This window comes from Molossus molossus, unplaced genomic scaffold, assembly GCF_014108415.1.
Source record: "Molossus molossus isolate mMolMol1 unplaced genomic scaffold, mMolMol1.p scaffold_m16_p_4, whole genome shotgun sequence".
In the NCBI taxonomy this organism is placed as follows: domain Eukaryota; kingdom Metazoa; phylum Chordata; class Mammalia; order Chiroptera; family Molossidae; genus Molossus; species Molossus molossus.
In genome coordinates this window covers 106,257,736-106,275,315 of record NW_023425377.1, presented here as the reverse complement: position 1 = coordinate 106,275,315, position 17,580 = coordinate 106,257,736, and the positions used below count along the sequence as shown (strand labels likewise).

At 34.2% G+C, this 17,580-nt stretch overlaps 1 protein-coding gene across 4 annotated transcripts in view; it reads right to left on the bottom strand.

Moving 5' to 3' along the window:
* Nucleotides 1-17,580, bottom strand: part of LRBA (LPS responsive beige-like anchor protein) — a 622,710-nt gene that overhangs the window by 517,361 nt on the left and 87,769 nt on the right. For 3 of the 4 annotated variants that reach the window (XM_036239773.1, XM_036239776.1, XM_036239775.1), the window contains 7 exons: nt 16,734-16,902; nt 13,490-13,569; nt 11,806-11,868; nt 9,661-9,758; nt 3,547-3,639; nt 2,012-2,120; nt 1,281-1,362 (listed from right to left, as the gene is read on the bottom strand). In XM_036239773.1, the coding sequence (XP_036095666.1) occupies nt 1,281-1,362; nt 2,012-2,120; nt 3,547-3,639; nt 9,661-9,758; nt 11,806-11,868; nt 13,490-13,569; nt 16,734-16,902 (694 nt within the window). Of the gene's footprint in view, nt 1-1,280; nt 1,363-2,011; nt 2,121-3,546; nt 3,640-9,660; nt 9,759-11,805; nt 11,869-13,093; nt 13,192-13,489; nt 13,570-16,733; nt 16,903-17,580 lie in introns of those variants that run through there. The other variant, XM_036239777.1, reaches the window with a different exon arrangement.

Here is a 17,580-nt window from a genome sequence, read left to right as displayed (position 1 = left end):
AATAGCCACTAATTTTTAGGATATAATATTGGGAGGTGCTGTTTTAAGAAAATACACATATTAGCATATGTAATCCTTATACAATGATAGCTACATTCTATATTATCCCAAATTTAGAGATAACTAAGGCACACAGAAATTAAAGTAATTTACCCATAGTCACAAAACTATCAAGATATGTGGACAAAACTAAAAGCCAAGCAGCCTATGTTTTAAACACCATACTATATACTGCCTGTCTTTTCTGGGAGAGAATATTATATAAATGATAATATTCTAAAATTTTTACTTCAGTAAGTCATCTTCCCCATAACCACATAAAATATATTTTCAAGATTTTTTCCTTGAAGTCTAAGAAAAATTAAATTTCAGAGACATGTGTTTTTAAACCTAAAACTAAAATAGAATACCACAAACACAACTCACCACATAAAAAGTAATTAGATTTCAAAACTCTACAAACCAGTTATTTAAATGTCAATAATTTTAAAAAGCAAGATAAAAAATGTATACTTTTGTACAAGTATTTAAGAATTTTATATATAAAAAACTATTAAGCAGACTAAGTTCATAAACAATAAAGTAGGTAGTTTTCTATTTCAAATTTGGTATTCTTAAATTGACAGTACTTTAAGATGATAGCTGCCTCCATGGTTCATATAATTCAGCCTGATATCACTAAATAGTGCAATCAAAACTTTACTGAAAATCTGAACATACATTAAATCAAGATCTTATGTATACAGGTCTTCAAAATCTCTCTATAAACATTTCCACATAACCTAAGGTCAATTTGAAGTTAAATTCAACATTAAACACAAATAAAACTAGTATCATCTCACTGCCTGTAATTAAATATTCTTCAATGTGTTTTTAACAATATTAACCTTAGGCTTTTCTTCGTTTAGAAGTATAAAAAACAGGGAGCAGGGGTAGGGGAATCAGGAGAAATGGGTTAGGGTGCTCATTCAAAGGGTACAAATGTCCAGTTATAAGTCTAAGAACTTAGGTGACTAAGTTCTGAAGATGCAATACACAACACAGTGACCATGGTGACCAACACTGTACTGTATATCTGAAAGTTGCTATGGGGGATCTTAAATGTTTTCACCACACATACACACTAAAAATTTTAACTCTGAAGTGACAGATGTGTTAACTAACCTTATTGTGGTAAATTATTACACAATATTCACATATACAAAATCATTAAGTTAAACACCTTAAACTTACACAATATCTCAAAAGAAAAATTTTTTTAAAGCATGTTAAATACATACGAGGATTTTGTATCTTTACTGAAGAATCAGGATCTGGATGCTGTTTATGTATCACCTGCGTACAAATCTGTTCTATAAGAATCTACAGAAGTAAAACAACAGACAGAATTATCATAATCACTGTATTACCATCACCATTAATGACCTTAATTACACAGTCCAATATTGTCATGGTAAATATCTTCTACTTTATATTAAATGATTCCAATGCTGTAATTCTAGTTTTACCTAATCAAAAAATGAGACATTAAATACTCAATACAATGGAAGATACAATTTAAAAAGGAAGACTACAGCCCTGGCCAGTTTGGCTCAGTGGTAAAGCGTCAGCCCGTGGACTGAGTCTCAGGTTCAATTCCGGCCAAGGGCACATACATCAGTTGTGGTTCATCCCCGCCCTGGTCTGGGTCATGCGGGAGGCAACCAGTTGATGTGTCCCTCTCAAATCGATATTTCTCTCTCCTTTTTTCTCCCTCCCACTCTGTCTGAAGATAAATAGAAAAATATCTTCAGGTGAGGATTAAAAATATATATATAAAGAAGACTACATGCTTAATAATTCATATATTAATAGATTTAAGATGCAGCTACATCTCATTTATATGAGTACTTTCAAAATTGTACAACAAACCTAAATGATCTTATTTTACCTATTCACTATCAACTCAATTATAGAGGCATATTTATAATAAGAAATTAGTAAAATTAAATTCTAAAAACTAGATTCCTACCTCAAACAGGACATTATATGTGGTCATTGTGATGATGTTTGTGTGAAGCATAAGTCTTTCAGCTAACAATGAAAACAATCCATGTCCAAGCATGACTTCAGCCTTTCTTCTGTGATGACATAGAAATAATCAAATGCACAGTCATATTATCCAATATTATCCACTATTTAGTATGACATGAATGAGATACAAAAATGTTTTTCACATTACCCACAAACTCTAACTCAACTCTCCCAATTTTCTTTGCCCTAGAACTTATACGGCCACAAAATATTTAAAGAGAGAAATACAAACTACAATATAAGCACAGTTAAAGTTTAAAAAATTACAAGACTAACTATGCCACAGTACGGCCCAAATCTCCACCAAAATCTTCAGAGCAATTATTTATTAACTAGTTGCTACTCTCTGTCAGTACTGAACTAAGCTCTGTTGTGGATGATAATCTAAAGCCCAGTAAGTAGTTAAGTGGAAAAACAATGTGGAAAAAAAACAAAAAACAAATATATATTTTTAATGAATACCGTGAAGATAAATATACCAAAACTAAACTTTCAAGCAAAAATTTAGAAACTGAAGAATTATCCATTTTAACTCTATACCTGGGTTTGTCAAATTTTTTCTGCAAATGTCTGTATAGCAAAAATGTTAGGCTTTGTGAACTATATAATAATCTATGTAACAACAACTCAGTATTACTGTTGTAATGTGAAACCTGCAATACATAATGAGCAAATAAATGATTGTGACTGTGTTAGAATAAAACTTTATTTATAGGCAGCCAGGGATTCAACATAAAAACCACAGTTTGCCCTGGCCGGTTTGGCTCAGCAGTTAAGAGCGTTAAGAGCAATGGCCTGTGGTTCAGAGAGACCCGGGTTCGGTTCCCACTAAGGGCGCATACCTCGGTTGCAGTTTTCTCCGGCCCTGGTTGGTCGTGCGGGTGGCAGCCACTCGATGTGTCCCTTTCACATTGATGTCTCTCTCTCTCTCTCTCTCTCTCTCTCTCTCTCTCTCTCTCTCTCTTCCTCTCTCTCCCTCCCACTCTATTGAACAAAAAAACAGGAAAAATGTCCTCGGGTGAGGATTAAAAAAACAAAACACAGTTTAACAACACTTTTCTACCATCACAATTATTAATTTTCATAATAAACCAATTCTGGTACAAGAAACAATGGGAAGGATATAAATGTCTGCATTCAGTTAAAAAAAAATGAAACGTGTCTAGCATCCAGGTTAATATGGCAGTTTTATAGTACAGGTAAAGCAAACAATGACCAAGTCACCTGAAATGAAGTCTCCATTGTATCTAGAATTCAATTTAAACAAATGCATTCCCAAAATAAACAAAAATAAATGAAATTTTTAAATAACTGGCATAGAAGGCAAACAATATACTCCTACTCCCTCTTTATTTTTAATGTGTACAAACAAGATTAAATTTCAAGCATTTTATAAATAAAAATAAATAAGAGACTACTTATTATAAAATAAATAATATTCTACAGTTCATTTCATATTTCATATATACTCACTTTGGAGCCAGGTGTTTTAAAAAATAGCCTACTGCCTTGAGAGCTTGCACTCTGATTCCTTCACTTGTTGATGCCAAAAGTTTATAGATTACGCTGAATAAATTAAAATTAAGAAAAAATTACTCTGAGTATAGTATTCAAAATATTTAAAAATATGTGTAAATTATTTCATAGTCATATGACTATAAATGTAATTTCAAGATATGGGTGAAATTAATATACATTAATAACATTTTAAAACATTTATCAACTTTATATTGTCTTTAAAAACCCAACTTTTGCCTGGCTCGTGTTGTTCAGTGGTTGGGTGTCAACCCATGCACCAAGAGGTCACTGGTTTAATTTCCACCCAGTCAGGGCACGTGCCCAGGTTGTGGGCCGGATCCCCAGTGGAGGGCATGCAGGAGGCAGCCAATCAATGTTCTCTCTCATCAATGTTTCTGTCTCTCTCTCCCTCCTCCTTCCTCTTTAAAATCAATAAAGGAAAAAAACCCACTGTAATATATAAAAACATATATAGATTAAGTGAACGAAGAAAAACATACCATGCTAATGCTAATTACAAGAAAGCAAAAGTAGTTATATTACTTTCAGACAGAACAGACTTCAAAGTAAGGAAAGTTATCAGAGATAAAAAAGGGAATTACATAATGATAAAAATGGCAATCCTCCAAGAAGAAATAATAGTCCTTAACCTGTGTATTCCTTACAATAAACTATAAAAATATGTGAGGAGAAATAAATTAATTCACTGTCATAGTAAGAGACTTCAAACATCCCTTTCTCGGAAATGGACAGACCCATCAGGCAGAATTCAGTAAGTACACTGATGAATTCAACAATACCATCAATCAATTGGATATAACTGCTATGAATAGACTACTGCATCCAACAACAGCAGAATACACATTTTTCTCAAGCTCACATGGAACATTCACCAAGTAGATCGCATTGAGGGCCATAAAATATACCTAAGTAAATGTAAATATCAGAAATCCTATAATGTTTGTAGTTAGAGCAAAATGGGATTAAACTAGAAATCATAACAGAAAGATAACTGCAAAATTCCAAAATACTTGGAGATTAAACAACACATTTCTTAATAACATGTAGGTCAAAGAAGAAATCTCAAGAAAAATTAGAAGTGTTCTCAATTAAATGAAAATAAAAACACAACTTATAAAAAATTATACAGCAAAAGCTATGCTAATAGAAAAATTTCTAGCACTGAAAGCATATACTAAAAAAGAAGAACTAAAAGCAATAATATACCCTAGGAAACTAAAAAAAATGCTTAAAATTGAATCCAAAGTAGTATAAGTAGTAGAGTAGAAATCAACAAAATTAAAAACAGTAAAATAATATAGAAAATCAACAAAACCAAAAGCTGATTCTTTAAAGATAATAAAATCCATAAGCATCTAGCCAGCCTAAGGAAAAAAGAAAGAGGACACAATGTACTAATATCAGAAATGATGGACAAATAAAGGGTAGTAAAATTACAATGAATTCTATGCCCACAAATTCTATAACCTTGATGAAAGAGATCAATTCCTTGAAAGACACAATCTGCCAAAACTCAAAGAAGAAAAAAATAGGTCATCTGAATAGGCTTATATCTACTAAAGATATTGAATAAATAATTAATAACAATCCAAAAAGGAAAGAACAAGCCAGATGGGTTCAATGGTGAATTCTAGCAAACACTGAAGAAATAACTTAAATCAATTCTCTACAGTATCCTTCAAAGAATAGAAAAAGAAGAAATACTTGCTAACCCTTTCTGAGGCACCATTACCAGAAAAAGACATAACAGAAAAATGATAGACCAAGATCCCTTAACAAAGAAGATTTTTTAAATCCGTAAAAAAAATATTAAAATCCAAAAAAAATACTGAAAGAATTATATATCATGATCAAGTGAGATTTATCCAAGGCATGCAAGGCAAGTTCAACAATTGAAAATCAATTAATGTAATCTATCACATGAACAGAGAAGAAAAACACTAATCATATCCAGTATATGTAAAAAAAGTATCTGACAAAATCCAACATCCATTCATATTAAATACTCTAGAAACTAGAAATAAAGGGAAACTTTCTCAATTTGATAATGACTATCTACAAAAAACCTACTGCTAACATTATACTTAAAGGGAAGAAACTCAAAACTCTCCCACAAGATTAGAACAAGACAAGAATGCCATCTCTCACCATTCCTCCTCAACATCATATTAGAAGCTCTTGCTGATGCAATAAGGCAAGAAAAGAGGGAAAATGGTACACAAATTGTGAAGGAACACATAAAACTGTCTGTTCACAGATGACATAACCATCTATAAAGAAAGTCTAGAAGAACTGACCAAAAATAAAATCAAGGAACTAAAAAGAGATTATAGCAAGGTTACAGAACACAAAGTTAATATATGACAGTCAATTGCTTAGTGCAATATGAAATTAAAAGCATAATAGCATTTACATTAGCAACCAAAAATGAAAAACTCAGATATATATCAACCAAAACATGTACAAATCTGTATGAGGAAAACCAAAACTGATGAATACAATCAACGGACCACATAAATGAAAAGAAAATCCATCTGCATGGATAGGAAGACTCAATATTCTTAAGATCTCAGATCTTCCAGAATGATTATAGATTCAATGCAATTCTAATCAAAATCCTGGCAAGTTATTCATGGACATAAACAAACCACCCTAAAGTTTATAGGGAGAGCAAAAACCCACAGTAGTCAACACAATGTTGAAAAAGAAGAACAGCCCCAGCCGGTTTGCTCACTGGTTAGAGCATTAGCCTGCAGTCCAGAGAGACCCGGGTTCGGTTCTCGCTAAGGGCACGTACTTCAGGTGCAGTTTGTCCCCGGCTCTGATTGGGTCATGCGGGAGGCGGCCACTCGATGTGTCCCTTTCACGTTGATGTTTCTCTCTCTCTCTTCCTCTCTTTCCCTCCCACTCTATCTGAACAAAAAGTGGAAAAATGTCCTCGGGTAAGGATAAAAAAAGAAAAAGAACAAAATTATAAGATTGAAGCTACCTGAATACAAGATTTACTATAAAGCTACAGTAATCAAGACAGTGTAGTATGGGTGGGGTTAAAATTCAGAAATAGATCAAGCAACAGAATAGAGAGCCTAGAAACAAACCCATATAAATAGTAAACCGATCTTTGACAAGGGAGGAACAAAGGCAAAACAATAAACCAAAGATACTATTTTCAACAAATGGTGCTGAAACAATTGGACATCCACATGCAAATAAATGAATCTAGACAGAAACCTTCATAAAGTTAACTCAAAATGGACCTAAATGTAAAATGTAAACTATAAAACTCCTAGAAGACAACAGAGGAGAAAACTGAGATGATCTTGGAAATTGTGATGCCCTTTTAGATACACCAACAAAGAATGATCCAGCAAGAAATATGGACTTCATTAAAACTAAAAATGTCTGCTTTGCCAAAGACAACATCAAGAAAATTGGAGCCCAGCCAGTGTGGCCCAGTGGTTGAGCGTCGACCCATGCACTAAGAGGTCACCAGTTCAATTCCTAGTCGGGGCATATGCCCAGGTTGAGGGCCCAATCCCCAGTGGAGGGCATGCAGGAGGTGGGCAATTGATGTTCTCTCTCATCAATGTTTCTATCTCTCTCTCTCCCTCTCCCTTCCTCTCTCTCTCTCTGAAATCAATAAAGAAAAAAATCTTTGAAAAAGAAAATTAAAAGACAAGACCAAGAGAAAATACTTGCAAAACAAACATCTGATAAAGGACTTATCCAATCAAAATATACAACAAACTCTTAAAACTCAACAATAAGAAAACAACATGATTAAAAAGTGGGACAAATTGCCCAGCCGGTGTGACTCAGTGATTGAGCATCGACCCATGCACCAAAAGGTCATCAGTTCAACTTCCAGTCAGGGCACACGCCCGGGGTTGCGGGCTCAATCCCCAGTAGGGGGCGTACAGGAGGCAGCCAACAGATGTTACTCTCTTCAATGTTTCTATCTCTTTCTCCCTCTCCCTTCCTCTCTCTCTAAAAATGAATAAAAATAGATATTCTTTTGAATGGGCTAACTTTGGCCAGTTAGGCTCAGCGGTTAGAGTGTCAGGCCACAGACCAAAGAGTCATGGGTTTGATTCATAGTCAAGGGCACCTACCTCGGTTGCAATTCAATTCCCAGCCCTGGATGGGTTCTTGCAGGAGGCAACCAATCAATGTGTCTCTTTCACATTGATATTTCTTTCTCTCTCTCTTCCTCTCTCTCCCTCCCACTCTATCTGAACAAAAAGTGGAAAAATGTCCTCGGATGAGGATTAAAAAAAAACAAAAACAAGGAGATATCACTACACACGTATTAGAATGACCAAAATCCAAAAGATTTGGAACACCCAATGCTGGTGAAAATAAGGAGGAGCTACAAGAACTCTCATACATTGCTAATGAAAAGGCAAAATGGTACAGCCACTCTAGAAGACAGTTTGGCAGTTTCTTACAAAACTAAATATACGTTTCCCCTAAGATTCAGTGATCATACTCATTGGTATTTCCCCCAAAAGAGTTGAAAACTTGCATCCACACATGCATGTTTATAGCAGCTTTATACATAATTGCCAAAACCTGCAAGCAACCAAGATGTCCTTCAGTCATAAATGAACTGTGTAGAGCAAAATAATGAAATATAATTCAACCCTAAAAGAAATAAACTATCACAGAGTAACCTAAAATGGATATTACTAAGTGAAAGAAGCCAATCTGAAAAGGCTACTGTATGACTCCAACTATATAACATTCAGGAAAAGGAAAAACTATAGAGATAATAAACTATGGAGACAGGGCTGGGAGAGGGAGAGGGAGGGCAAGGAGGATATCTAGGCAGAGCACAGAAGACTTTTAGAGCAGGGAAAATACTCTGCACGATACCCTAATTACAGATACATGTCATCATACATTTGTCAACATAAAGGATTTGTAGTAGACAATAAATGTGAGAAATTTATTATAACTAGATCATTACATTAGTTACTATAGCTGATCATCCAGCAAAATAGTTGTTAAACCTTTGATGTGGCTCAGTTGGCGGAGACTCCTCCCATGCACTAAGAGGTCAGTGGTTCAATTCCTGTTCAGGGCATATATCCAGGTTGCAGGCGCAAGCCCCAGTAAAGGGTGTGCTTTCTCATCAGTGTTTCTCTTTCTCATCAATGTTTCTCTCTCTGTCTCCCTCTCCCTTCCTCTCTCTCTAAAATCAATAAAAACATATTTAAAAAAAAAAAAACTTTTATGGCCCAAAACCTCATGAAAACAAAAGTATTGTTTTGCTGATGACTGTTATGCACTGAATGTGTGCCCTCCCCATTCATATTAAAGCCCTAACCCCCAGTGTGGTTGTATTTGTAAATGGGTCCTATAAGAAAGTAACTAAGACTAAATGAAGTCTCATGGGTGGGTCCCTGATTCCATAGGATTAGTGTCCATAACTTTTAAAAGGAGACCAAAAAGCTTGCTCTTTTTGTCCGTGTACACATAAAAAAAAAAAAAGGTAAAGTGAACACATAGTGAGGAAGGTGACTATCGGCAACCCAAAGGCAGAGCCCTGCTAGCTCCTTGATCCTGGACTTCCAGTCTCCAGAACTGTGAGAAGTAAATTTCTATCACTCTAAGCCGCCTGGACTATAATATTTTTTTATTACAACACAGTAGACTAATAAAATGAGGATTTGGGATTGGGGGTGAAGAAAGTGTTATTATAAATGGATGACAAAGATCTTCTCTTAGATCACAATTGAATACTACTGTTCTAACACCTAAAGATAATGCTGCTAAATAATTTGATCTTAGAACAGCTGTATAATAGCACTAACTATCCAAGATAGAAGAATGATTTGCCTAATCTCTCCTCAAAAATTAAATAGTAACAGAGCCTCTACAATTAGAAATTTCTTTAGAAAACAACACAAAAGATAAAAAGGTCTTACATCTTAACTCATTTTAAAATACAAGATCCGGTAAAACTTTTCATATCTAAGACTCTATCATCTCCCAACTTATCTCTGACATTAAACATGTTAAAAATCTGATATAGTAAACTCTTACCGTAACCCATTCCTTTGGTCAAAAGCGGGTATCATAGAGTTAGGATGTTCTGACATTAATGCAACAAGCAGCTGTAGGACATCCATTAGGTTGTCATCCTAAAATCATTTCAGAAAAAAAATTTTAAATAAGGAAAAAACAACATTTTTGAACACTGAATACTTCTAAAACAATAGAATTTTCAACTTAAAAAAATAATTAGACACATATACGATATATACTTGTTTTAACAAATTAGCTCTTCACATATACATACTCATCTATCTAACTAAAAGTACACATCACCAACAGTCATATAATTTCTTAATAAAAACAAAAAATGCCTCTTATACTATATCAAGATTTCCTAAAACATATTCTATAGATCTGACATAACAGTATTTTTAAAAAGATGATTATACATCAAGAAATTGGGGGACAGGCAGAACTATGTTTTTCTCTTTTATTATATATAGCAAGGCATATTATATTAGATCCTTTAGTATCTGATAGATGTTTTTAAATCTGACAGTAGTATTAAGGGGCAACATATTATGTATCATTTCCTAAATTTAACCTGAACCACTTTGTTCACTGAACATCTCAAGGAACTAGTTCCAATAGAAGACTTTTTGGGAAATGATAACTGGATGGTTCTCACATATTATCTACTTTTAGTATTAAAGATATAGATATCAATGAATGCTTACTGAGTCAACACACAACTGTATGTCGTATAAATTGCTAACATTTACAGAATAGCACAAGAACATAAATAAATTCAGAAACAAAAAAATCTTCAAGAAAATCCTTCACAACCTTTGCTGAATATTTCAGTATGTATGCATACCATCAGGGCCTCAAAGAGGTAAAGGGAAGCAGCAGTTAGTTACCTCTATTGTCCTGCATCTAGGTTCTCATTCACTGCTTTTGAACTTTTGCTTATGGCAGCTACTTGAGAACCTAAATTCTCAATACACTAAGTAAATAGTCTAGAGCTGGGGCACTGAGATAGGAAAAAGGTTATTTGAAGAACCTGAAAGATCCCTGAACAGATTCAGAGAAAACAGAAGATCACTGTGACTTCCAGTTTCTCTTTTATGAAGTGCTTCGGCCCCGTGGAGTTAATAAAAAAACAAAATCACATATAACAACAGAGTACTAGGAAGTACAACTGAAAATCTTCAATTATTAGACTGAGTCAGGAAAATCCAAACACATAATAGGATACAGTACTCAACAGTAAAAAGTAATCACTATCATCAATGTCTGCGCCAAATATAATCCAATCAAGCAATTTAACCTATTCTTTTCTCCCCCAACTCCCAATTAACAAAGATGGGTCCAAACAATATCTCTTATTTATTAATGATTAAAGAAGGTACTATTTCATACTGTAACAGATACTTATTAACAAACAAAACATGAATTATAACATAAGGTAAATTATTTAAAATGTGTTCTATATAAAATTCCAATTTCCAACATTTACTTATTTTTTTTTCCTTTTTGTTAAACTGTTTGGGATGACACTGCTTAACAAAATTATACAGATTTCAGGTGCACAATTCTACAGCACATCATCTGTACCCTGTATTATGTCTTCACTACTCCCAAAATTTACTTATTTAAAACCCAAAGAATCAGATTATTTGGTTAGACTACATTTGGCATATAGTACATTTTCCCAGTGCTAAAAAATAAAGAAAAAAACCCAGACATATCAACCTCCTTTTCAATCACATAATTTTAAATCCTATTACAAATGAGTTGTTTAACTTAATAGTACTTGAACATGCAAATCAATAGGAAGACTGTGCTATGAATATAAAAATCCAATCACTTTTAGTCATTTTTGTTACCTGTTTTTCCATTAATTACACTGGTTCCTGAAGATACACTGAAAGCATTCTTAGACATACTTTATAATCAGTTCAATGAGATCTAATTTTAACCCTTTTAAAGCCTTAATGATATTTCTTTGAGTCCTCTTGTGGTAACAAAGGATATTTATTTATATGAAGGCTGCTAAGATTTAGTTCCAAGATACATTTACTTCCCATTATAGATATATCATTAATGAATGATTTAACTTTTTTACTTTACAAAAGCCCATAATACATCTTCAAGAAATAAAAACCCCAAAATACAAAATTCAAATGTTACCTCATGCATAGTAAGTAGGTAATTAAGAATGGCCTGTAGTTCATCTTCCTTTACTCCAGAATCCTTTGAAAACATAATTACAAGTATCTTAAACTTGCATATAAAAAAATTTTAATGAAAATTATACACCGATTTGTCAACATGGTCAGTTGCTATAAACATGAAAATATAATGTAATATAGAATCTAAACTTAAACTAAAAACTGAGAGACACACTGAAGACATGCAGTATTCACGACTACAGAAGTTACAAGAGGTCTGACACTAGCATTCTGCTTTCAGCTCCTTATATAATATGATAACCGATCTCGTAAAGCTACAGAATCCTCAAGGAAGCACAAAATAGTATCTACTGATAAATAAAAGAGGATTATCTGCCCTGGCCGGTTTGGCTCAGCGGCTGGAGCGTCGGCCTGCGGACCAGAGAATTCTGGGTTTGGTTCCCACTAGGGGCACGTACCCAAAAAAAGAGGATTATCCATACCCATCACTCTTCTAAATACAGAAGACAACTTTTCTATTTATTATTTTTTAATTTGGAAAGTAAAATAAACATAAAATTACCAAGTTAAAATGTAAGGCACTAAAAACTGAGGAGTAATTTCACTGGGAAAAACATTGGACTTTTAAATGAATGCAGTGTGAAAATTTTCAACCTAGTCTATCAATTATTAATCATAAAACAAAGCTGCAACTCAAAAAAGGACAATAAAAAATAAAATTAGGAAACAAACAGTAGAAAAAATTTTTTAGAAAAAAGTTTAAGGGATAAATATTTTAATAAATAAAAATAACATATTTGACTCTGCAGTATATACTAAAGTTAAATCAACTTACCATAATAGTATGTGACAGCTAATAAAGCATTAACTTATAAAGAATAAGAAATAGCCCGGCCGGTGTAGCTCAGTGGTTGAGCGTCGACCCATGCACCAAGAGGTCCTGGTTTGATTCCCGGTCAAGGCACATGCCCAGGTTGTGGGCCCAATCCCAAGTGGGGGGCATGCAGGAGGCAACCAATTAACGTTCTCTCTCACTGATGATTCTATCTCTCTCCCCCTCTCCCTTCTTCTCTAAATTCAATAAAGAAAAAAAATTTTTTTAAAGAATAAGAAACAAAATGATACAGGAAAATATTGAATAATAAATTTGCAACAAATACATTTCTATATTGCCATATTATAAAACCTAATCACCTTCCTTAAAAATAATTATTAAATTTTACTCTATCTATAGTAGAATGAAATAGGACAAAAAAATAATCATTTCTAAAGGCTGACACACCTACCTGGTATATTTATACAGGAAAAATTATTTTTCAAAATCTGAATGTTGGCTATAAGGAACTCCTATAAGTAAAACCTCCTTGAGCAGCTTTGTTGACTACTGCATCAAGCAGTACCAGGGATAGAAAGAAACAATAAATATTTGCTGAATGAAAGAATGAATAACTTGAACTCCTATAGAAATTCATATAAAATATATTATAATGATCAATTCCCAATTTTTCAATAACGTATATATCCCTACACCCAAGAAAGATGAACAAACATGGAAACAAATATTTTTCAAAGTATTTCCAATGTGTAACCCTAGTAAATAAACCAAGATTGCATTTTATCTGAAATTATAAGTTACAATACACACAAGTTATAATGTTATAGCATAAGAAAGATGAACTCACCCTCATCACTAATTGCTTAATGAACATCAATAAGAATGCTCTTATAGAAAATATTTCTTTTTGATTAGGTCGTGGTCCATCTTTAAAAAACAAACAAACATAAATACACACATACTTAGCATTTCAAAGACCTCAAAGCTAAATATAAAATTCGCATTTCCAATAACTTTTCCACTTATTCATAAGAAACCTAAAGCGTTTTATGCCTCCAGAAAGACAAGCATTCAATCTCATATGCAACTGTATGTATAATGCTCCAAATGTACAAACTGGATTATACTGAAAGTAGCATGAAGTTTGTTCTGAAATATCAAATGAATTTCAAAACATAAAAATGAGGTAATAAATTTGTATTTAATAATTATGTGCACATATATTTTGTTTTAAAAGACTCTCAGAATACTATGACAACATAAGTTTACAAAGAAAAAAAAGCAAATTCCAAACTTATATGTGAATTTAGCATGGAAAAAACTTTTTCTCTATTACCACTGTTGTAAACTAATAAAAAAAAATCTCAAAAAGTACAACTCAACACAGTACATTCGCGAAGAAGTGAAACATTATGTTGGCTACCTCTGACATCTCCTCTTCTTGAGCAAGTCCTTGGTCACACATGGCTCACATTAAAGTCAATTTTCATGTCTCAAACATATAATTCCCAGAAAGCTTTTGAAACCAAATACCCATTGTTCTAAGATCCGAAGTGAGTACCTGTTTTCTGCAATTTTTCCCCACTAATCATTATTTACAACTAGTTCCTAGACCACCAAAGCATAGGACCACCGTGACCTTGAACAGATCAATTAAAAGAGGAAGAAAATTGTTTAAAATTTGTTCCACATGACAATTCCTAGGCGAAGAATAGGTTACAGAGTTACAATAGAATCATCAAGTTTGTCCAGCTCTCTCACTTGAAGTCTGAGACTTTTCCAAGGTCACTAATCAGTTATAAAATCAAGGCCAGAATATACCAATGCCCAGCACAGTATATGATATATGTACATCTCCATGAAAGAGTCATGAGGAAATCATGACCTAGTTCTAGATCTACCACAACCGTGCCAGCTCAAAGAGATCATATTACTTCTGTATGTTCTCGCAGCTTTCTAAAGTACAGAGACCATATTCTCTGAATAAATCAAGTTTATTTTGAAAGGGATAAAAATAAAAAAGTACTGTAGCCCTGGCTGGTGTGGCTCAGTTGCTTGGAGCATCGACCCGTGCACTAGAAGGTCGCGGGTTTAATTCCCAGTCAGGGCACATATCTAAATTGCAGGTTCCATCCCCAGTTGGATGTGGAGGCAACCAATCAATGCATCTGTCTCACACTGATGTTCCTTCTTCTCCCCCTCCCCCTCTCTATGTCTTCCTCCTTCTCTAAAATCAATTTTAAAAAGAGCCCAGCTGGTGTGGCTCAGTGGATTGAGCATCAGCCCATGGACTGAGAGGTCCCTGCTCTATTCCTGGTTAGAACACATGCTGGGTTCAATCCCCAGTAGGGGGCGTGCAGGAGACAGCTGATTGATGTTTCTCACATCGATGTTTCTCTCTCTCTCCTCCCTTCCTCTCTAAAAAAAAAAAAAAAAAAATCAATGACAGCATTAAAAAAATTATTTTAAAAAAGTCCTGTACGGTCCTGGCCAGTTTGGCTCAGTGGCTGGAGGTTCAGCCCATGAACTGAAGGGTCAAGGGCACCTACCTGGGTTGCAGGTTCGATCCCTGGCCCCAGTTGGAGTTTCAGGAGGCAACCAATCAATGTGTCTCTCACACATCAATGTTTCTGTTTCTCTCTCTCTCCATCCCTCTCCCTATCTAAAAAAAAATCAATGGAAAAATATCCTTGGGTGAGGATTAATTTAAAAAATAAAATAAAAAGTACTGTACAAATATGAAACCTTATCTTTGTAAATCACTGAACAAAGTTTGTTGTTTAACTCTACAGCATCTATTTCCCAAGTTTAAGAAACAGCCGACATTTTTTTATCAAGGGACTGACTCCATCCTCACTCTCAGATCACGTGTTTCATAGGTGGGAAGGGCCTCAGTGTCTGGTCACTGTAATGAATACCTGCTACACAGATGGGCACAGAATTCAATCAGAGCCAATGAGGAACAAAAACACTAAAAGAGACTTCTGCTGGAAATGCTCAATACAGGCAGATGCTCTTTTGCTGGATTTAAAGTTGTGAGAATATGAAGGTGAAGTGGTTGTTTGGTACTACAAAGAGAGAATACATGAAAAGATCCAACAGAGAACTGGGAAATGGAAAGAGACAAGTTGGGTCCTAGGGCTATAGTCTGAACCCCTGCACTGAGTTTAACTGAAACTGCCTGTTTACATGAGCTGATTAACTCCCTCTCATGATGTAAGCCAGTTTGAAGCAGGTTTTACAATACTTACAATCAAAAGATCCACCAAATGTCAAAATTTTTATTTTGACCCCTTCTATGAACTCCTGACACAATGAATGAATACTATCCTTCTAGGAATTTAGTCTCCTGATTTTATAGGAAAATAATTACTGAAATGTTGTGATTTCATTACACTATTTATTAGAAACAGATATTCCCTACTTCTGCAAGGAATCTCCATCTCTCCAAAAAAATACTGTTTTCAGTTATCTCATTGTGACAACTGGCATCAGCATCAATACCAGTTGCTAATGTAGTTTCTTCTCATTTTCAGTGAGTGAAAACAATCATTCAAGTCATAGTTGTTCCCCAAACATCGGCAGCAAAAGTAGTATTCTTTCATAAAAGTAGCAAGTTATTAACCTTTGGCAACCACGATTTAGGACAAATTATCAATATAATCAACAGATTAAAATAAAATTTTGCCATGATGAAATTTAGAAAAACTTCCAGGCCCTGGTCGGTTTGGCTCAGCGGTGAGAGCATCAGCCTGCGGTCCAGAGAGTCCCGGGTTCGGTTCCTGCTAAGGGCATGTACTTAGGTTGCAGTTTGTCCCCGGCCCTGGTTGGGTCATGCGGGAGGCAGCCACTCGATGTGTCCCTTTCAAGTCGATGTTTCTCTCTCTCTCTCTTCCTCTCTCTCCTTCCCACTCTATCTAAACAAAAAATGAAAAAATATCCTCAGGTGAGGATTTAAAAAAATAAAATAGAAAAATAAAATAAAATAAAGCCTTCCAGAATACTGTAATAGCACTGGTTAAAAAAGGGGAAAAAAAGAAAATCCTGATTTGTCATATATCTAGCATAATATATTGACAGAGATACTACACCTAATCCTTTTGGGGTGACACCACTTCGATCCTGAGGATGCACTGCCCAGTAGTAGTACTTCAGTGCATGCATGATGAGGAGCACTGTTCCAACTCTCCGGATGGTATTATATATGTTGACAGTACCGATGAACTCAGTGGACAGATAAGCATACAGTGTCAACTGAACCTAGAGAATCAAATGAAGAGCTTCAATCAAAAGAGCAGACTCACTTTTTACCCATTTCCAGTAATACCCTCAGGCTGCTTTATTTAAACTGTATTTATTCCAAAAAGTAAGACGCTGAGCTTGATAATACTTCCATATTAATAAATAACACATATCCACTGATATATACACACAGGCACACATACTCCTTATAAAATGGAACTAGATAAATTCTTCTTTTACAGTAGCATTCTAAAGTAAACACCCCCAAATATATCAAAATTTTGCAGCACTAACATTCTATGGATAAAACTGTTTGATTCTTATTTAGCAATCAGCAATTATTCATGAGCATGTGTAACTTCTTTATAATAAAATTACTACTTAACCTATGCATAGTGGTTTTAAAATCTAGAAATTTTCTTTGTTTTGGAGAAAATTAGAAGCTAGATTTACTCAAAATAAAAAGAAGTGGGCATAGCTAAAAAAGAAAACATAGAAATAAGTCAAAAGAAACAAACCCGTACAGAAACACATAAAGTCTACCTTAAGAAACATTTATTAGAAAAATAGAATTGTTATAAACACTGATTATTACAAAGATTGAAACCATATCACTACAGCCTGTAAACATGTTTACAATCTCTGTCCTCCAATTAAGAAAAGATTGTACTCGGCTTATTTCTAAATAAATAGTCT